The sequence below is a fragment of the Strongylocentrotus purpuratus genome, unplaced genomic scaffold, assembly GCF_000002235.5.
Source record: "Strongylocentrotus purpuratus isolate Spur 01 unplaced genomic scaffold, Spur_5.0 spur5_scaffold_4, whole genome shotgun sequence".
NCBI lineage: Eukaryota > Metazoa > Echinodermata > Echinoidea > Camarodonta > Strongylocentrotidae > Strongylocentrotus > Strongylocentrotus purpuratus.
Window position 1 is genome coordinate 34,682,350 of NW_022145610.1, and position 23,077 is coordinate 34,705,426.

General features: G+C 37.9%; 2 protein-coding genes across 2 annotated transcripts; one reads left to right on the plus strand and one right to left on the minus strand.

Moving 5' to 3' along the window:
- Nucleotides 1–2,851: 2,851 nt before the first annotated feature.
- On the minus strand, nucleotides 2,852–11,720 carry LOC579968 (uncharacterized protein DDB_G0271670). The gene is made up of 6 exons (XM_030997580.1): nucleotides 11,186–11,720; nucleotides 10,669–10,795; nucleotides 8,240–8,427; nucleotides 7,260–7,467; nucleotides 6,439–6,594; nucleotides 2,852–5,805 (listed from the first exon to the last, which is right to left on the minus strand). Exons 1-6 carry the CDS (start codon nucleotides 11,372–11,374, stop codon nucleotides 4,595–4,597), a joined length of 2,079 nt encoding a protein of 692 aa, XP_030853440.1. The 5' UTR covers nucleotides 11,375–11,720; the 3' UTR covers nucleotides 2,852–4,594.
- A 644-nt stretch (nucleotides 11,721–12,364) lies between these two features.
- Nucleotides 12,365–18,623, plus strand: LOC100893349 (matrix metalloproteinase-9). The gene is made up of 6 exons (XM_003728326.3): nucleotides 12,365–12,823; nucleotides 13,621–13,747; nucleotides 14,446–14,645; nucleotides 15,944–16,160; nucleotides 16,874–17,029; nucleotides 17,590–18,623. Exons 1-6 carry the CDS (start codon nucleotides 12,617–12,619, stop codon nucleotides 17,676–17,678), a joined length of 996 nt encoding a protein of 331 aa, XP_003728374.2. The 5' UTR covers nucleotides 12,365–12,616; the 3' UTR covers nucleotides 17,679–18,623.
- The last annotated feature ends 4,454 nt before the right edge of the window (nucleotides 18,624–23,077 follow it).

Sequence of the window (23,077 nt, forward strand, 5' to 3'; positions counted from 1 at the left end):
AGTTTATAATTCCTGCCATGGCCTTGCATCCTTTGATGAGGCATTTCAATCAGACATGCCTCTCCCCACCCAGGTGTTTTATATAGGTACAGCCCCCACCCCCTCCTACATCACTTAAATGTCTTAAACATTGAAAACAAGATAATTCAGTGCTACATATGTTACACTCTAAAAGACGTACAGTGCAGTACAATCTCGGGTTGCGCTGCAATATCCCAACATTTTCCCTAATTACTACACTCACATACACATGTACAATGTAGAAATGTGAAACTGCTAAATTCTGGTGCCCCCCCCCCCCAAGTACAGCACATTTGATCATAGACATATATCTTGGCTTGTCCTGCCCCTTCCCCCCCCCCCCCCAACACACACCCACACACACCCACACACACGCAGACATATACACATATTTAGATCATGCATTTAGGTAGAGCTCCAAATTTACATCGTATAATATACTAAATTGATATCAATTTTAACCATCGACTCCCAACCTAAATAACCTAATTGTAACTTAATGAGGAATTGGGAAATTTGGATCAATGTTGGACAATTCTTTTGATGACAGTGCCCCAGTGTATGTCACATTCATATATTTGATATTCAGTACTCAACATACTCTACTATTTATCAGAAATTTTATTGAATTCAGAGGAAACTATGTACAGGTATTACCAAATGCACTTACAATGTATCTTACATTTTATCATGATTTTAATCTTGTACAAAATTACTATGCTATCATATTGATATGATATTTCTTAACTTCTCAAGTGACTTTAATCCAACGAATGTACTATATTTGCATTACTCGAACCAAGTCTCTGACTACCTAACAGGACTTTTGAACAGTGACTTATTGAGAGAAAAAATGTACATAGATTCTAACACAAGCAAAAGGAACTATGCCTTTTTGTATAAAGACGGAAAATGATAGTTCTGTACAGTATTACTATGTGCCTTTTGTACGATTCATGCCATGGAATATTATATATGTATGTATAACATATTTGTGCATGAATGTTCATATTGTCTACTTGTATGTTGATATCTCTTTAAATTGTTTTGATTGTGCTAATTTTTGTTTTGTTAATAAAGTAGACTTTTTGTAAGAATCATTTCAAGAAAAGAGACGTTCTGAACCAATGGTTGTCACACAAAGACAGTGTGTTTATTTTCAAGAACAGTCATGCTTGCAAAGATCATAATGGTCATTACATTTCTGAATTTTCCACACTGAAATTTTACAACTATTGTGAAGCTTAGAGTTTTCAGTCTCTAAATGACATTTTGGTGATCTTAAACTCAAATTGGACAGTATTTTATTCTTTTGAAAGCACATCTGTATTATGTGAAACTTGGCTGATATTAAAGTTTGTGGAGTTTCCATTTTGTACACATTATTGCTACCACATGCCCCCAAATATATACATATTCAACATCAAGTTACAAGGGAAAATTGTGTGCTTGCATAAAGATTTTGGCAAGTCCAAGATAGTTGGTCGTTTGATGTCCTGTACATTACCAAGTTTAATTGAATGATGAACACATATTAACATCACAATCATCATTTATTTTATATTTTGTCTCATCTAAGCTCCAGTAGGCCTGACGACTTCATACCTTCATCAAATTCTGTGATGTGGTTGATAACTTTTGGGACAAAATAGCTTGGAATTGTCCATTTATATGCTTACATGTAATACTTGAGATTGTGCAGGCTATGTAAAGCTCTTGAATGTTGAAGTTTATTTATGTAACTTTCTTGCCCTTTTAAGTAATTATAGAGTAGAAAGTAATGTGTATATTGGTGCTTTGTGTGCACTTGTAATTCTCTGCTCTCTGGTTGTCGATGCTGGAATGTATTCTTTCACTGCTTCGATGTATTTAATATCAGCAGAATTTTGTTACATCTTGATTTGCAATATCTCCATATAGTTATAATAATAAAAGTAGTCCTTGTAAGATTAGCAATGGCTTTTACAGAAATCATGTGATAAATGATTATTGACCAATACTCCTGTATGTAACTATTTATTGTTATATAATCCAGTAAATTTATCAAGATGTTTCAGAAACAACCTCCTTATGTTAATATTGTTGCTTGGAGCCACAATGGTGATAGTGGTTATCCATGATATCATATTTATTATAAACCATTGTTGTAATCCATTATAGCCTTATTTAACATGCTTTTCTACCTCACTAAACATTGGTTGAGACACTTGTTTTACTGAATATAATTTTGGAAGAAGGAAAGGATTTCAAATTATGGAAACCAATATGTCCTTTTACTAACCTTAAAGATATAAGAGAATTCAGTAGCAGTAGGTTTAGATATACAGGCGAGATATATTTAATTCTTGATTATCTGCAAATAAGCATTCAGGTCACAATGGCACAGGACATATCAGAAGTATATTCTGGTCTAGAGGTAATATTTTCATATTATCAAACGTGGATGTCGATTATTTTGCTGCTTCAAACAATTCAGTGTATTCCATTCTAAGTGAAGAGACAAGATACATTCATGTTTCTAAGGAAAGTAGGCGTGATTTAATTTTTATTTTCAACCAAAAATGATTAAAAATTGTGAACTAACGCCTTGCAGTTTTTGTCAAAAGTGGGTGCTTTCCGAAGTTCCAAGAAATTTGCCCTGAAGCCCCTTTTTAAACAAAGTAAGATATATAGACCCGATGGTAAAATTTTGATTTTTCAGATTTTCAGCCCAAAATGAATTTTTTTTAATTTTTATTAATCAAAGTTGCTCCATCACATTTTTTCAATAAAGTAGGGTCACAATAATCCGAAATTGATGAAATAAAATAGTCCCAATTGAATTTTTTTTCCCACCTGTACGATATAAAAGGAGAGGAATGGAATTTAGAGACCACCGATAGTCATATCCTAAACACTAAAAAATTACCTCACACTTTTATATATTATGCTTTCTCTCATGTAATTATTTTGTACTTGTTTTTATACTTCTGCTGAGGTAGATCTCATGTTTAATCTTGGAAGGAAGCTTTGAAAATATTTTTCATCCTGAAGCATTGTATATCATTATGAATTCAATGCAAGATCGTTATTATATCATTTCACCATAATTCAGACTTCTGCCTTGGAAGAAAAAAAATCAGATATGTTAATTTGAATCTACTGCCAAGCCGCAAGATTTTGAATATATAATATTTGGTAATGGAGAAATATATTTAACATCTATTTATCATGTGGGAATTGTGTAGAAGTTTGATAAATCTTTTTTTTTATAAGACAAAGTGTGTAATATATGTCTGTCTAATGATGCATTCAGTGCTTCTGTTTTTAATTTTGGCAATATGTATCTTTTCTCATGTGCAATCTTTATTGTTATGCATCTCAACAAAATAAAATAGAAACATGACAACAACAAAATGAATTTGAGACAGTTTTTATTGTGTCTGTAAGATATTTTTTAGGTCAATATTCAACATCATAATGGCTGCTTTTAAGACCACAATGATCTCACAAAGGAACGGGAATCAAATCGATGAAATAGCAATTAAAAGGATATAGAAATAAAAGACATTGATTAGGACGATAAGGAATAGGAGGACGAGGTAATAATGATGATGGACAGGAGGGCAGTTATAGGATAAAGAAAAAGATGGTAGTTGATGATTAAGATGATGATTAGGAGATGGGTGATCTTTGGGATGATGGCAACAAGGAAGAGGTTGTGATGAGGAGGGCAGTTGTCATGATGAAAATGATGAATAGAAGGAGGAGGAGGATGATTAGATGATGATGGGGAAGGAGGGTGATTGTGATTACGATGATATGAAAGAGGTGGTGGTCATCAGAGACCCGTTTCACAAAGCCTTTTTTTTTAATGACAAATCTGCTGATAACAAGATTCAAGTGATTTATCAAGACTCAAATTATTTTATTTCTCATGCAAAACATAACACAGTGCATTAAGCATATTACAACAAAATGTACAATCATCAAGACAAATATAATATTAATGGCACGATAAAAGAGGAACTAACTAGAAGCAGAGCTTGTTGAAGTACTAGTTCGTCGGGGGTTGTTTTTACAATAATCAATCAGAAGCAAGGATTTCACTAGATTATAACAAAATCTATAATTTGTCACTAATGACAAGTTTTGTGAAATGGGGGCCCTGGGGGTGACAAAGGGCATTTGTTAGTAGGGGGAATTGGGCACGTTTAACAAAGTATAAGAGGCACTTATCAGAAGGGGAAAGACATTTATTAGAAAGGAGAAGGAGCACATATCAAAAAATAAGGGGCACCTATCAGAAATGAAAGTGGGTATTTCTCACACTTGAAAAGGGGCACTTATAAGATGGGCAAAGAAAAACTTATAAGAGCAAAGGGACACTTAAAGAAAGTAAAAATATCTATTTTCTTAAGTAGGCCTAAAGGGGGCACTTTGGGTGTACTTGAAAAAGTGGGTGCAGATATTTATGCAAATAACATTTTAGATATAAGCTCTAATTATTCACATTCTCAAGAAACATAAAAAATGCAGAACGTTGTAAGGGTTTGACAAATTTCGTTGATAATTGTTTTTACCGGTAGTGTATTTAAACCAGATAAAATATTAGTACTAACAAACTCCATATGTGTGCATTGTGCATTGAATTTCCAGAGTTCCTGTCATTATGTTCGCCACCAATATGACCTAATCCATGATTGTCTGAAACCACTGGCGCCATTGGTATCGACTCTGTGGTCGTAGATGGGACAGTTTGAATGACGTCAGTGAAATCTGTGTTGCCGTTTTGAGGTAGTGTGTTTGCTGCCACTGATTGTGTTGTTCCTACCATTGTTCCTGTTTCGGTGAATGTTGCTGATGATGTTTCAGTTTCTCCTCTCTCTGCTAAAGTTGGAGTTAATGAGTTGAGAGGAGGTGACCATGATGATGATGGTGATGATGGTGATGATGGGAATGGTGGCGACGATGGTGGTGATGGTGATGGTGTCGACGATTTTGTTTCTGAGAATGGTGGTGATGATGATTGCAAGTATGCAGGTGGTAGTGATGATGGCAGTGATGAGGAAGATGATGACGGAGGTAAAGATGATGATGATAATGATGATGATGAAGACGATCTTGGTGGTGACGACGGTGCTGATGACGATGGTGATGACGATGGTGATGACGATGGTGATGATGATTCTAGAGAAGCACTTGTTTTTTCTGATACTGTTATAACTGTTATTAAAGACTTTGTGATGACAGGAGAAGTTGTATCGGACCTGGTACATGTTGTAGGTGATATGGACAATCTTAATCCAGATGTTGTTGACTTCATTGTCGTCGAAGTTGCTAAAGAAGAGGCAGGATTTGTTGAAATGATAGAATTTGTTCGTGATGAGGGCGATGTTGACGGACTAGAGGTTAGCACTGCTGATGTTGATATTGTCGTTGCTTTAGTGTCCGAGTTTGTGTTGGCAAGAGTTGTCCTTAAATCGTTAGAGCTTGCACGTATTATTGTAGCCGATTCTAACAAATCGGGGCTTTGAGTTGATTTAGTTGATAAAGTTCCCAAGTTTGTGATGATCAGTGTTGTCGCTGAAGTTAAAGATACTGTCGGTGTTGATGACGATGTTGGCACCTCAAGGTCTGTCGTTTCCATTCGGGAAACCACGGTGGTAGAAGGTATTTCTCCTTCGGTGGGGTGGGGAGTGCTTATTATTTCTGTAACCTGACTTGGTCCCGATAGCGAGCTGCTCGTTTCAATATTTGGACACCTTTGGTCTCTTACGTCTTCTGGAAGATCATTGGGTGTTCCTAATTAGAAACAAACAAGGGTGAGAAAAAAAAGTAATTACCAAAAAATACATTCGGTTTTAATCAATTAACAACCATCCTCACCAAAAATCCCAAGAACCATAATAGCAACAACCAGAAGCTTCAGTGGAATAGTTTTCTATTTTAAGAAACACACTCTTCAATCATCACGTGATATAGTGACCTCAATGACACCTCAATGGACCTTTTTTTTTACCCATCCCTTTGAATCAAAAGATATTCTCATGGGTTTTTTCTTGAAGCAAATCTTCTGTGATGCAAAAACAAAGAAACTAATCATCATCATGCCAAGCATTATATTGTGGTAGGACGAAACAAATTAGAAGTCGGGACTCTATGGATGAAGGGGCACAGGGTGCTCAAACACACCCCCCTCAACTTTTAATACAAGGATTGAAACTGATGCTTTGGACCTCATGCCATTTTGGGCATGTTAAAGACTTAATGAGCCCACATCCTATTAAACTTCCTGCCATGTGAACATTTTGAAAATTATTGGCATTAATTTTGACATACAAAAAGAAATAATTTGTAATAAAAATGATTAATGGCAACATTATATTACTTTGTTCTTAATTGTATAAAAAGATTTCAAATAAAACATTATCTTACCATACAGCAGCTGTATTCCCTGAATGTCATCATCCTGGAGCTCAACTTTAGGACGGAATTGATAGAATGGATACATGATAGAGCCCTCTACGCCGGAGTGCGTCAAACCCAGAGCATGCCCGATCTCATGGACAACGACTTGCACATAGTCGATCCCTGCAAAAGCGATTATCAACAATCAAATTTAAACATTATATTTCGAACGAATATAAGTTCAATTACTGTTGCTAGAATTTTCTTCGTCATAAATCCGTCCAAACCCCGTTTAAAACAGTCGTACAGATAGAGCTAGTGTTATCGGTTTGACTGGGTAATGATGCCACTGATATGTGGCCGACTGGGCCTTACCTTTGAAAAGAAGACTTGATGTACCCCGCCGTATAAGCATCATTTTCCTGTGCCTCGATCAAGAAGATTTTGAATCATTGGTTTTCTAATTTATTGATTTCTAATCTCATTCTTACGATGTCCTTCAAAATTCGGGTTTTATTAGATAAGTTGTGGCTTCCAGACGATATTTCGCTGTCTATTTATTGATTGTTTTAATTTTTGTCCAAAAATGTTAATACGGTATACCTAAGGTAGGTAAAATATATCTGTTTCCATCTTGTTCCTAGTATTAAAACAAAGTATTAAAGTTATGAATAATTATAAAATTGTAAAACACAAATAGAAATTGTCATTGTTTCTTAGAAACATAAACAATATCTCAAATCAAGGGGTCGGTCCAGGACTATCCGAAGAGACTTTTTTCTTATTTTGTTCATAATAAGTCAAGGACAAAATATATTTGTGTATAGACAAAACTTGATACAACTTACCATCAGCTATTCCCACTGTCCAATTTTCGGCGGCATCGAAATGGATCTCGCCGTGTGTCGGTAGGAAGGCGTGACCGAGGATGCCGCCTGGCCCATCGAAAGAGATACCATCACCGTGCTCGCCCAAGACATGACGAATATGAATGTCGGCATCGATGTTCTGGTCGACCACCTCGCACAATATTAATGATGTGACGTCCATCCACATCTGTAGAAATGAGTGATAATGATATTGACGAATGATGATGATGATGATGATAATAATAATAATAATAATGGTGGCCTCTTATATAGCGCACATGTCCGTCACGTTGTGACGCTCCTGGCGCTGCCCCGATTATTACCCTGGCTTACCCTGGCACTGTGGCGCTCTAGCATTTCAGGAATTAATTCCTGCCAGGTACCCATTTACATCACCTGGGTTGAGTGTGGCAAATGTAGATCAATGTCTTGCCACCCCAAGACATCTACAAATTATTAATATTAACAGTCTTTGGACAATCTGCCCTATGATGCTGAACGTATTAGAAGAATAACCTCCTACCAGGTATAGAGCCATTTTCTACATACACCTAAAGACACTTATAACCGCGGCTAGAAGTCGAACCACGGGTGTAGGGGTGTGACGTTTGTTTTGATACGCATGGTCCGGGTCCGAAAAGTTTCAAAAGCTCATCAATATTGATGACGAATATTTTACCAAAGGAGACGAAAATTAGCCGAAAAGGGGTATTCAGAGCCCAAATATAATAATAATAATAATAGTGAACATTTATTATGCGCTATGTTTTTCAAAAATGACACTCCTGGCACAGCTTTGTGGAAATTGTATAATTGTGGGCATGCGACCATCAAGTAATTCAAGAAAGAAAGTAAAATACACATAAGTTAGAGTTTCAATATACAGGTTTGATGACAAAATTTGCGAATAATTATATCAATAGAGGAGGTGTATCCCTCACTCGGAAGACTTGACAAACCTGCATTGCATCTCGAACGACATCACCGATGACTTGACGACCCAAAGGCATGTTATCGTGAAGTTCGACAATACGATAGGTCAAGTTGAGGTCATACCACCGGAACCAGCCAAGCGAGAAAGACAGTACATCCGGTATGCCACATCGAGGTAGAAGCGAGAGTTCTTGTACCCGGTCATCAGCTATCCCTAGAAAAAAGAAAGAGGAAAATGTGTAGAGAAGAGTAGGTGCGGCGCAAGATGATTTTGTCATGGGCACAGGCCGTCAAAATATTTGAAAAGGAACAGTATTATAATTTCCAAAGTGAGAGGCATTATGCAATTTGCGATTTAGAAATATCTTATTATTATTATTATTATTATTATTATTATGACGGGCCAAAAAATGGTGCATGGCAAATGATAATGAACACCCCCGATCGATCAGATCAGTTTTTCCCAATTTATGTCATTAATAATGGTCCGTTTTCAATAAAACTTTCAGATTCTCTTTAATTGTACATCTAGCATTGAAGTCACTACCTTAGCACCACTTTCTCTCATCTGAACAATGTTACCAAGTCCCTTTAAGAAGACAATTGCTTTCTTTTCATTCAATCACACGATTCGAAGCAATGTGCATTAGGGTAATCTACAGAGCAAGAAAGTGCAATCAGGGAAAAGGGCATGACAAAGTATCAGAATCTAACATATTTCACAGGTTGATTCGTATTGCATCCGTTTTCACATCTTTGAGAGGGATGTGCAGGCACTGTGTGCAGGGATGGAAGAATATGCTAGAGTTGTTTGGTTGGGGGAAGAAAACAACGTCTGATGACGTCACAATTGAAATCGCTTGTGGAAGGAATTTCGACATACAGTTAACTGAATTATCCATACCCTAACTTCATAATCATTTTTATTTTTCCATTTATATCTATATTTTGACGGTAAAAACATATGCAAAAGTTTAAAATTAAATTGTTTGATTCTGTTATCTTGTATAGCATTGAACTTAAACATTAATACCGGATTCCAATTAAAATCGGAGAGCAGTACTAATCGTTGCTGCCAAGCATTGTATCAAAAGACTCTTGTTTTTTCTGCACAAAGAATAAGTAGAAGTGTTTAGCCTTCATATTAAAAATATTATTTATCATCAACAGTTGATATTTGTATAACATTAGAGTGATGTGTTTGCTTCAAACTATTACGTAATTGATGAACCCACAATTTTGGAAAGGCTTTCTGCACCTTTGAAATTTGCAAGAAAACAGTTTTGGAAACTTATATGTCTGACACATGAAATCCACATCATTCCATTGTCCTTGACTAAAAATGTGTTTTACATTAAAAATCCCAACTATTTACATATCTCAATTCTGACCAAGTACAAAGTAAATCAAAGTAAAAATGAGGTATCCTAGACATTCGACATAGTTTATCTATGTCTCTGTTATTACAAGTAAACGGAAACACCAATGGAATTCCACCTCCCCTATTTAACCACTAGGAACTTTTCCAAGATAGCTTTCTCAGCGTCAAAAAATATCCTTATCCAAGAAAGTCTAAAAGAACCGACTTCTGTCTGTAAATCAACCATACCTAAACCCCTTCAGTTATTTTAATTAAACATACATTTCTTATTATTTTCTCTTTCTTATAGACCCCGTGCATCTTTGTTTAACAACAGAATGCGGTTACCGTACTGGAATAGCAGTCGCAACATAATTAATTTGCTACACAACTACAAGCTTTAATATCACAATTTTACCGTAATTATGTTTAATTACGCGTTTTCCACTTATCCAAGATTTCTTTAATTTTTCCGTCCCAATTCAAAGCCTCAATTTTTTCTTTATTTTTACCTACATATCCCCAGATTTTAGATTATAGTACCATTGAAACATCACGGTATATGCTAGAGGGTAAAACGATAATTGTGTTTTGCAAAATTGTAACACGTTTGATATATCATTTGTTTAGATGAGATATCAACATAAAGGAGAAGACTTAAGTAATTGGATATGATATAGGCAAGCTAGACAATATTACCCGACAAAGACCCTTATTTAACCAGTCCATCTTTCATCCGTGAGTTATGATAAAAACAAAAGCTTCAAATTTGCAAGGGGTATGACTAATTTAGTGTTAGCTGTATATACTGTGATGAGTAACCTTCATTTGTTCAAAAAAGCCCCGAATGAGGATGAAAAAATCGTTGGAAATTCGTGCGTTACTACGATTTTGAGACGATCTGGATTTTCTCCGAATGTGTACAGTACTATTCAAGACCTCGGAATTTCGATAGTGTTGTATAAACGGGCAGAAAATTCTCGTACTCAGTAAGAAATTCGAATTCTTTTAAAAATAATCCTACTGAAACATCTTCCCAAATCGAGTCGTAGTCTCGTCATAAGGTGTACAGTGCACTTGTTTACATATACTTACCGGTTACAGGTAGCTTGAAGAATTCTTGAAATTTCAAAATGGCGCCGGTAAGATTTGCTTCTGCTGTATCTGGACCACTTTGACCGGGCAATGTTTGGGGCAGAAAACCATAGTCCTCAAGATATTTCTAGGTATGAGAAGGTAGTAATTGTATTATAATGTGTATTAATTCTTGTATGCCTTTTATGCCTCTCTCTCTCTCTCTCTCTCTCCCCCTTACACACTCTTTACCTATTTAAAACGTATACAAATGATAAAGAAGCAACATTTTGAATGTATTTATAAAGATATAAACTTGTTTTCTACACCGCTGGACAAATTTGCGAACTCAGTTTGTTTCGATCTAGTATAGCTTTTTTACCTCTCTCTTTCTCTTCGTTCTCCGTTTGCTTTGAGATAAAGGATGCCCGTGCAACCCTACCACCCTCCACGGGCCCTAATTAATGAGGACATACATAGTACGTTCACAGGATAATACTGTAATAATATGGATAAATATAAAACGTAGAAAACATACCGTAAACTCATCATTATTCGAAGGCGAATCCTCCTCTGTCATCCCATCTTCTATATCTTCGTCATCCCTCGAATACGAGTCAGTGGCGTCGGATCCGTGTCCCTCACTTAGAGAATCCCAATGTATCGGCGTCGCCATCAAACACGTCACACCCAACACGAGTAAATATAACGTTGTTAGAGTCACCATGTTGGCAAGAGCGATTCTATTCTTTAAGATTAGGCCTAGTCGTTTCTTCTTTCTCCCTTCTGCTGTCACACGTTCCTGTTTCCTCCTTTTACGGAAGAAAAAAACCTTCTACTATTCAACGAATAACGAAATGTTCGCCGAAACAACTAGATACAGCACATTTAAGTAAGTAACGTAACAAATCTTAAACGTATGATAATGGGTATTACTGAAACCGGAGTCGACTAAAAAAAGTCTGGCGAACTATCGAAGACAGAGAGCAAAAGTGTAGCCAGTATCGAGGGGATCAAAATTACAGTCAGATTCCAAAACTTAATTTAGAACACGCGAAACTTAAGGGTTTCTTTAATTGGGCCAAGAGTTTAGAGTTTGTTTTTTTGTTGCCCTGGTAATATCGATCGAGATGCTCTTGAGATATTGTAGCCAAACTTCAATGAATATCACAAGCTTTGCATAGCTATTACATAAAATTATCCAATCATTGACTTTCATAATGGTTTGAACATCCTGTTATGTTTTTTTTCTCTCAAAACACCACCATCCTTCTCTCCCTTTCTCCTTCTGGTTGGTTCACTTCTTTTGTTACGTCATAGAGTCACAACATCCGGGTCGATTCTTGACTGATTTAAGATTTTCTGTCATGAAAGCACTGTCTGGGCACTTTCCTCTACAATAGACACAATGCATTGATTGTGCAAATATTCGGATGGGCCAATTTTATGCATGAACATATGAATACTTGCGATTGATCCGAGACGATCGCCTAATTCCTCCAATTAATAGCTTAATCCACATAATAGATTTAACATGTTGAATTAAGATGGACAACTCTTAATAGACTGTGTTTGGGCTCAGGTGGTATTTAGATAACATCCGGGAACTCTAATCGTCTCCATATTGTCTGGTGATATAGGTGTTAGGTCCTGGTTTAAGACAATTGTAGTAGAAGATGACCAATGGAGAAAAAGGAGTATAAACCAGGGCGAGATACCTAACGGGCAATAACAGATCAAGTCGAGAGAGGAAGGCTAGAATCACAATCAGTTTGATCAAAGAATTTGGAAAATCGAGTACGATTTTGCATTTAGTTAGAGGTGCCCTAATTCCTAGAGTTTGGCTCACCTTCAACAAATATTTCTTACAACTTTGTAGAGGCAGTATTAGGAATCTGATATTTAAATCAGTGATTGTGAAAGTAATTATTAGTACGATTCGCTATATTTTCAGCTGACGAGTTAGATCATGGGTGTCCGCAAACTTTGTGTAATCATCTTACTATTCTTCCTGAATACGTGCACACCTTTTCCCGCTAGCCGCTTACACCGAGGCGCCCGATCAATCAACGACTGGATGGGCAAAGACTCGACAACGACAGGGTCGTCGACAGTGGCAATGAATTCACGAGAGGAGACCTTTGAGGCAAATGAAGATGACAGGTTACAAGTCCAGGTGAGTTTATAATAATTTCCTAATAGTTTCTCACCAATCAACTGTCTGATGTCGAGGTTGTGTGGTTACAGCCCTTCCCGATATTTAGACATCGATTATTGTTCATCTCATATTCAGATGTGGTCTTGTGGTATTTTATGTTTTGCCTAACATAAATTATTCTGCAATGAAATTAATCAAATAACATTAAGAGATAAGATAAAATATGCTTCATCGTTGACTGCATGCTGATATATAGAGAATAATCTCTAAACTAATTTCTCTCTCTCGGTCATACTCTCGTTCATACTCTCTCTGTTGTCACTGCTTCGTTGTATTATTATTTTTACAGTACTATTTTGCTTTTTTAATCGCCCATTTTTCATCCCTTCGGCCGATTCGTCATATTTGAATTTTTAAAATATATGACGTTATTCTGATAAAGCTGTGTACTATCGAACAATAATTTTGTAGAAGTGCCTTAGCCGAGTGGTTTATTACTAGACTAGGAATGAGGTGGTCGTGGGCTCAAACCAGGGATATGTGAGTTAAACCCATTTATATACATGTACATTGCTACTATCAAACCACGTGTTAAAGGTGACTAGCTGGAATGCTCCCCAGGAAGTGAATAGTGTACACTGTAGTGTAGCCTAACTACCAAATGCATTTAACCATTTCTTTTTTATGTACATAACAATGCGCGGGAAGCATGGAGGGGAAAGGTTGAACCCTAACAGTACTATATAACCCCTATTATAGTTATCATCATAACCGGACATATCAATTTACATTTCGACTTTGCTTTCTTGTTAAAGGAATATCTCGAGAGGAATGGCTACCTGCCGATTGCACAGGTATTTGGTACTAGATATCGAATAAGCGATGATAATTTCAGAAATGCGCTTCAGTCATTCCAAAGGTTCGTGCATCTACCAGACACAGGTAAGCTCGCAAGTACAGATCATTATCTTCCAAAATGCAGCCATTAATGTTCGTGTCCTAGTCTTTATATTATACACAGCTGCGTAGGCAATCTGGTATGGTAAAGGCATGTGCCACTAAAAAATGTCGATGCCTCCACACGAAGAATTTGAAGGATAAAAACATGTTATAACTTGTTATCTCTCTCTCTCTCTCTCTCTCTCTCTCTCTCTCTCTCTTGCAGAATATATAAGAATATAGTTGTTAAAATGTAAAAATAAGTAAGATCAATACCACGGCTTGACCACTATCTATCCATAGTCTCGCGTTCTGTTGAGGAAAATCGTCAACAAATACCCAACAAAGTTAACACACATTGTTCGAGGCTACAAATGAAGAAGATGTGCCAAAACAAATCAAATTTGACAGTGAATAAAAAATACCCTGGACAGTAAATATTTTGATGGTCAAATTAATTAAAGGCACACTGTCCTACTTGTAGCTACTTGCTCCCTCTATATAGAAAATTTCCCCAATCGGTGCCTGTTGGTCCCCATGATCCTCTTTTTCTTATGTTAAATGAGAGCTGAGTTAATGAGATAGCCACCTGTCACAGTGACCTCACTGGGTGGTCTAATCCCTTCTAGCTAAAGTAGTAAAACCTGCCTTTAATGTAACGATTAGCATTTGATTTGCTCCCTGTTTCATATTGCTTACAGGCGTATTGGATGAAGAGACGTTTCGTCTCACAGTCTCAAAGCGCTGTGGAGTACCTGACCTGGTGGGTCCAGCACAGCCGTCGGGTCTGTACACAAGCTGGGCGCAATGGCACAAACTAGACCTGACCTACCGGATCGTGAGTCACCTGGAAACCATCGCGGAGGGCGCCCTTCGTGCTACCGTCAGGTCTGCCATGGAGGTAAGTGCCCCTATTTAGGACTCACAGGACTATCTAGATAGTGGCCCAGATCTCGTGGTCCTTCTGACAAATTTGTCTGGGAGTTACCAGGAGTTTGGTCATTCCTTTTAACTACTTTCCACCTTATCAGGAGAATTACCCACTAGACAATCAACCCGAGGAAAGTTATCCCCGTGGACAATTGCCAAAAGACAGTATAACATGTGCAACTCTCCCCCCCCCCCCCAAACACACTGGGGTAATTGTCCTAGGGGGTAATTTTCTGGGGGTGATTGTCCTTGGGGGGGGGGGTTCCGGGGGGTAAATTTACAGGGGGTAATTTTCCCGCTGGTAATTAGCCAGGGGTAGTTGTCCTGGAACCCTTTGCCACCATACAGTTTTGTATAATTAGCTATATTTCTGAGCAAAGGGAGGGAGTGGCTTAAGCCCCTAAACTCTAAATTCTTTGATGTTTTATTGCATCTGAATACGTATATTGACCAGGAAACCTGCGACTTAATTTTGTTTTAATCAATGTCGAATATGCTTCGTAATGAGGATTAATGCTCAAATGTCAATAGTGTAAGGAATACGGACTCGGCTTCGAACCAGGAACCTTACGAGACGACTGCTCTACCACTGAGCCACAGGCCTCATGTTACCTCTAACAAACACATGTCTCCTGAACATCACATGTACTTTTTGTTCTTAATTACGCTTATAACGCTTAGAGGTGACGTGGTTTAGTGGATACGTCACCGGGTTGTGGATCAAGTGATCCGCGGTTCGATTCTCGCCACTGCTCTATTGTCCTTTGGCAAGACATTAATCTACATTTACCGCACACGACCAGGTACCTGGCAGGAACTAATTTCTTGAAATGATAAAGACGGGGTAATAACTGTGGAGCCCCAGAAGTGTCAAGTCTAACAGACAGTGGCGTACGTAGGATTTTTTTAAAGGGGGGGGGGGGTTAAAATAAAAAAGGGGGGGGGTTCCAAAAAAACATACATCAAACATACACATAAAAAAAAACTCGATGGGGGGGGGGGGGTAAGGGGGTTAACCCCAAAACCACCCCCTGTGTACGCGCCTGCTAACAGATATGATCGCTATACAAGAACCCATTATGGATATTGTTATGTTTAATTTTACGACCATGTCAAAAACAAAACAAAACTAATTCGGTGTGAAAAATATGTACTACAAAATTGTGTGCGCCAGAGAAATTCCTATAATCAAGTGCATGTGACATTGAGGGGACGTGATTTTTTTTATCAATAAGATTTTATCGTTGAAATTCATTTTGATATACGCAGATATGGATGGAGGTTACCCCACTATCTCTGTGTGAGGAGCTCGACCCCGAGGCCGATGTCGACATCATTATACGACATGAGCGAGGCGAGCACGGGGACGGTGTGGCGTTCGATGGCCTCGATGGAGCCCTCGGTCACGCATTCCTACCTGCCACAGGCGAGATCCATCTCGATCTAGATGAACAATGGACGGTAGGACGAGTGCCTGAAAATAACGGTAAGCCGAGAAGTCGACAGTAGATTTATCCGAGAAAATGTCTAATATAATCGTAAGATTTTCGTAAAGGAACGCTTTTAGGGGTGCAGTATTAACTAGAAAGGGTGCGCTATTGGGCTCAAGTTTTACCAATATAAAATTGTAAGACGTATATTTCTTTTATTGCTATAATTCTGTTTCTGGACCGACACCAGTACATTCTATCAGGAAACCGGCATGAGTAGAAGTTCTCTTGTATCCCGATGAAACTATGTAATACAAATAACACGGGTTTTAGTGACTTATTACTATTCCGCAAAACGCTGTCGAGATCAACAATCCAACGAGAAAAAAATATTATCATTGCTCCAAATAGCAAGGATATCGGTCGGTTTGATCGTGATTATTGGGTTGGGGGGGGGGGGGGGGTCATATCCAATGTCGTCATCTCCATGAAGAATGAAAAAGCTGAAAAGCTATTAATATGTTAATAGTTTCTTAGTAATGACTTATCACATTAACCAATGACCTTCTGTATTCCATTTTTGCAAACAGTAATGCGAAAACGAACATTAGAATTCATAACGTATGATTAAAAAACATAAAAGAAAATAACACGAAATACAAACATATTAAATCAAATTATTGTCATTGTTGTTGAAATGATTGAATTACTGCAGACGACGAATCATTAATCTTATGACTTTGATTTTGGTTTATTTCACACCTACCAGGGACGGACTATATGAGTGTCGTATCTCACCAAATTGGACATGCTCTCGGTTTGCTGCATTCGGGCGTAGAGGGCTCTATCATGTTTCCCATCTACACCGACAAAGAAAATATAAATCTTTCTTACCAGGATGTGCTGTCCATACAGTCATTATACGGTAAGTTAGAAGAAAGGGATTTTTTTAAAAATATACTGATTATTAGCAAGAAAGACAACAACAAAAAATGAATGCAAGCGTTTAAGCAAATACTGTAAAAGGAGAATTAGAAAACGTTCTTTGTCGAAATACCGCTGAACATTATTAGTGGTGTGCAGGCATTCACAAAATATCCATCTGGATAAATAATAAAAGCAAAACCATAGGTCAAAATTATTTTCCATCGGATATTTGTAGACACTTGATAGTTCCTCAGAATGTGTTCACGTGAAACAAAAGAACACGGGAGAGTCAAATACATGGATAACACTCATCTATAGATAGATGGAGACGACGAGAGAGATAGAGAGAGGGAGAGAAAGTCAGAGGGAGAGAGAAAGAGAGGGAGAGAGAGGGAGGGGGAGGGAAAGAGAGAGAGAGAGAGAGAGAGAGAGAGAGAGGATAAAACAGCCTTTCGTTATTGTAAAGCACAGTGGAATAATCTTTAGCATATATATCTATTATGAAATTACCCTATAGTTGTCATAATGTTTTTATTTCATTTCTTTTATTCTAAAAAGGAAACGCTGATGACAGCGCAGACGTTCAACATCGATGTAGAGATCGAACGACAACATCGAAAACATTGACATCAGCTTCGGTTAGTTAGCTGGAGACAATGGCGAGTTGGTCATTATCGCCATCTACGACAGAATCGTCGTGATTGTTTTAAAATGGACATTACCAACACCACCTTGATGCGATCCGCATGGGCATACTTATTAGTTTCGTTATCATCTTCTATCTCCTCCTCCTCCTAATCCTCATCGTCATCAGAAAATATACCACCAATAATCAAAATAAATATATATGCCGTCATAGTAGTCGTCATCATCATAAATAGTCATCTCGAGATTAATATTGTCAACATCATCATCGTCATCATTGATATCGCCAACTTATATAAATCATCATCACCATCTTAGTCATCATCATTGATACCACCACCATTATCATCATCACCATCATAGTCATCATCATTGATACCACCACCATTATCATCATAATAATTTTATTGGTCTCTATTATCGTCCATCATTATTAACATCAATGTCATTTCCAGCATCACATTATTACCATTAGTACTATTGCCATCATCATCACCATTATCATCACCAGCAAAGTCATCATCAATCTTATTCATCAAAGAAAACGACAGTACAGGGCCCCATTTCACAAAACTTTTAATCAGTGACAAAATAGTGACAGTTTTTGTTATAAGCTACTGAAATTTTTGCTTTTGATTGGTTATCAGCTGATTTGTCACTGGTTTTTGTCATTTGTCATTGAAAAAAGGCTTTGTGAAACGGGTCCAAGATTCAGTTTTCACCATCGATAGAGGTTTCTTTCCATGTTGTTAAGAGCACAAATTTCTGTTAAAAAAGAAATGTCGATATCTCAGATGTAATACTATCCGTTTGAAAACCCTTCACTTCCAGGTTACTTTTATAAAAATAGATCCCTTTTTTTAATGAATATTCTTCTCTACCTTATTTGTGTACATTGTGATCATCTATGTCAATTAAATTATTATTAAATCATGATACTTAACATATTCGCTCTAGTCATTCATTGTTTGCATCCCATTCAACGTCTCCCTTTGAACAGTCGGGGAGGTTACTGGCCAAACTACATTATCGAGACAAAGATTGAGAGAGGGGGTGAGGGGAGAAGGCGGGGTTAGAGATAATGAGAGAGAGAGAGAGAGGGAGAGAGAGAGGGGTTGAGGGCAGGGTTAGAGATAACGAGAGAGAGAGAGAGAGAGAGAGAGAGAGAGAGAAGGAGAGTGAGGGAGAGGGTGAGGGCAGGGTTAGAGAGAGAGATAGAGACGGTAGAGAGAGGTTGAATTTTGAATGGAAAGAGAGCGTAAAGAAAAGGGAAATGTGTTGAAATTGGGAGGGAGAGAGGAAGAGAAGCAGAGGGGTGAAGGAGGAGGAGGAGGGAGAAACACAATGGAACGGAGATGGGAGAGGAGGGAGAGGGAAAGAAAGAAAGGTTGCGTGGAGAACGGGAGAAAATTGGTGAAAGTGGGAGGAAGAGAGAAAGAGGAGGGGAGAAACAAATTACATGGAGATGAGGGATAGAGACAAAGATAATGGAGGGGAAGGAGGAGGTTCGAAAGAGAGGGGACTTGCAGAAGTGGAAAGAGAGCATGGGGAAAGAGGGAATTATGGTGAAAGTGTAGAGGGATACTTGACAAGGAAGACGAAGGAGAAGAGAAGAACAAAAAAAAATGGAGTTGGAAAGGAAGAGAGACCGAGTGACAGAGAAATTGTATAGTTACAAAAATCATGACGAAGAGGTAAAAGCCAAGGTTTGAAAAATGCAGCACAAAACACAAAAATAAATCAATGACAAAATTATAAAGGAATTAAAAGGAACACACTAGAAATATATTGATATAAATCATTGGGTCTAAGGCTATGCATGATCAAGATGCATTTAGGCTATCACTGAAGGACCGAGTACGGTACAGAGAATAATACATTTCATACGGCGTATCCTTCGTTTCACGTAAAACAGTATCAATATCTTTCTTTTCATGCCTTATCGAGCTTCGGTATTAGCGTCACGCAGATACAAACATTATATTTCGGCTCAAAATTGGCTGAGTAATTTTGAACAAAATGGGCGCAGCTTCGGGTTAATATAACGGTATTTAAAAGTTAGAGCCCGTCGTTTGCAACCAGTTGCTTGCTTTTCAGCAAAGATAAACTTGCTGGAATAGGATCACGATCTTTTATCTTTAACAAGCTCCCAATGTCACGGCCATAGAAGTTGATATAAGCTTTCACACTCAGCCACGCGCACCTAACATGGGTATTCAGACCACCAGCCGTCCGCCGGCCGGCTGCGGCGAATTACCCTAACAAAAACGGAGACGGCACGCGAAGGCAGTCGCGCGAGCTCCACCCGTACGCGTGGGCCCGTCGAAGGCCTATTGATAAACGGTGGCCCTGCGGTCGAGCGCGCGCCTCGGGAAACAGAAAGAATGCGAGACGCGTGCGTAGGTCGAAATAAGGCAAACAAAGTCAATATATTGGTATTGTTGGGCATTGGGAGGGGTTACCGATATACCCATGGGGCTAGAATAGGAACAATGCTAGTTTAGGAGTATGAAACCGTGCGTGCCATTATACATTGTTTAAGACACGTCTTTCCCTTCTTTTCCTCCATTCGTCAACTTTGGACATTTGAAATTTGTTCCCGCTTCTTTTCTCTTATTTTCAACACCCGTAATATTTATTTCAAAAATAAATATAGGTTTACGTGGCTTTCAATGGCAGAATTACTTGCTCATATTTGTTTACAAACAAACCTCAAGAAAACCTAACTGTATATAATTATGATAAAACGCCTCTCCTTTCCTGCACAATAGATTAGGAAAAATATGTTTTATAAACAAATTGCCATCCAAGATGATAATGCAACTAAAACGAACCTAATCAATCATGTAAATAAATTAAATATCCTTTTTTGAGTGCACACTAACTAACGATGAAATAATTCGAAACTTTTTCCTTTTTTTAACGGAGATCGTATACATTATCAAATCCCGGGGGGGGGGGGGGGCGGAGAAATAATTATTCAAGACGTCCGTTAATCGTAACATGAGTTTAAAAAACACCCGAAATAATAGAATATATGTCCACAATTAACATTGTTATTGTAATCAAAGGTACTATTTAAACATTTAAAATACATAGTGAATAAAAACCTTAATTAGTGTGTGTGTGTTTACACTGTTGGTGTTGTTTAATTTAGGCAAGTCAATCAGTTTATGATTATTATTGCCGAATACAATAACAAATAACAATTTTGTTTTTAATTCAAATTTACGTATATTATACCCTCACTATGTCAATACTGTAAATATTAATCGGCCTATGTTCCATTTATAATAATAATAATAATAATAATAATAGCCTAATAGTCCACTCCAAATTTTATTAAACCGAAACGGAAATTCGTTTTGCCCAATTGATCGTGAGCCCGGCAGCCACTGAGCAGCGCCAGATCGACGTTGCTCTATCCCTTATTGTTGAACGCCAAACAAGGTAGCAACAACTCCCATCTTTTAACGTCTTTTGGTATGACGCGGCCGGGGTTCGAACCCACGACCTCCCGGTTGTGTGGCGGACGCTCTACTGACTGAGCCAACACTCCGGTACACAATTATTGAGTGCTATTTGTTTTCTTTTCAACAGTTGAGACTTGATACATTCACGAAGCCTCTTTACCTGTTCTCTTTGTGTGCGTTTGGATTTCTTTTTGTTTTGTTCCATTCATATTCAAAATTCAAAATTCAAATATCCACGGATTCTGAACATTTGGTTTTAGGTTTCAAATGAACAATAATCAGCCAAACACAATAGTTGTGTGTATATGATTGTGTTTAATTTGTGTTCTAAATTTATATAACTAGGCGATATATTTTATTTATATTCAATTGAAGTGATTCGTTTGATGGTCAACTCTTATAGAATGAAGGTAAGCTATAGAAGATTTCTTCAGCCCTCTCTATCTGCCCATTATTGACATTAGATTGAATATACTTGATATTTCCTTAATGAATAATGATTTGAATAATACAGATGCAATATTACTTTCAAAATCGATATTTCCCTTCTTGGACAAAAATAATTCATCTGTTACACGCCTGTATCATGTAAAACATTTCCCCATGAAAGTATAGTCTAATTTTGTACATGAACCTAATTACTTTCTTAAAATACTTTTTTGAAATCACTTAAGAGTGTTTAATTAATCTTCGTCTCGCATGTCTGCCCCCCCCCCGGCTTATGAAATTTATGAACGAGCGAAAATAGCCCCCCCCCCCCCGTTTTTCCCCCTCTCTCTCTCTCTCTCTCTCTCAGTCCCACTCTCTATCTTTGTATCCCAAATAACCAGTTGATATACCAAGAAGCAGGTGCCTCGAATATTTCTCTAGAATAGGTCTCAAAATGAATTTGGAGCTAATTTACAGCTGCATCGACGAATAACGCCAAATTAATCCAGAGGGGTAGACGAAAACGCAAAACCGAGAAGAAGAAAAAAGGTAATTTTGTGTCCCGTTTCCTCGACTGGGCATCCCGCTTGATAGGAACGTGAGATATCTGCATAAAATACCAACTCTGCCGCGACCCTCTTCCAAAATGGGACTTTCAGTAAGCTTTGTAAGTATTATTACATCGAAGAATGAAATGGAGGTTGGCAAAATATGAGGGGGGTTTAAGGGTAGCAATATCATTGGCATCCGTAGAAAACAATCTTCGGAGTTAATTTTTTTTTCTCGCATGAGCGCGTGTAATGTACGGCACGCGAAGACAGGCTCTTTTGTGACGCGTGGAAGGGCGCACGCGACTAGAGCGGGCACGCGCGATGCTTTGTAAGAAGGGCGGGGCGGACGGAGCTCACTTTCACACCTTATAGTCACACGAAATGACGTCCTACCAGAAGACATTGTCCTCAAGTAAGTTTGAGGGGAAAGGCAAGGTGAAGTGTTGTATAATATCATCATTCCAGGGGAAAACATTCTAAAGAACCTAAAGAAATGTTATGATTGCGAATTGCAAGCTATTTATCGGACTTGTCAGACTCTTTTTTTGTTGGGGGGGGGGGGGGTTGTTTGGAAACTAATTTCGGTAATTTGCAGACTTAATTAGCTCATTATCAAAAATCTATAATACCGGATCCAGATATTTTTTAAAACGAATTTTAGGCCTACTGTTTATTTTCTCTCTCTCTCTCTCTCTCTCTCCCTCTCTCTTGCTCTCTATAAATATGCCTTTATCGTTACGTTTTTTATAGAAAGAGATAGTCTAAAACGGACATTCGATCGGGACACACAAGTCATTTTGCTGTGGACATTATATTCTTAGACACGCAGACGATCTCCACGCCTCGAGTTTGAGTTTGCGGTACATCTCGCGTCGTCATCAGCTGCCCCATACCATTACAACCAAACTCCTATGACACAACTAAAAAAAACAATAAGCTTGCTCGAAT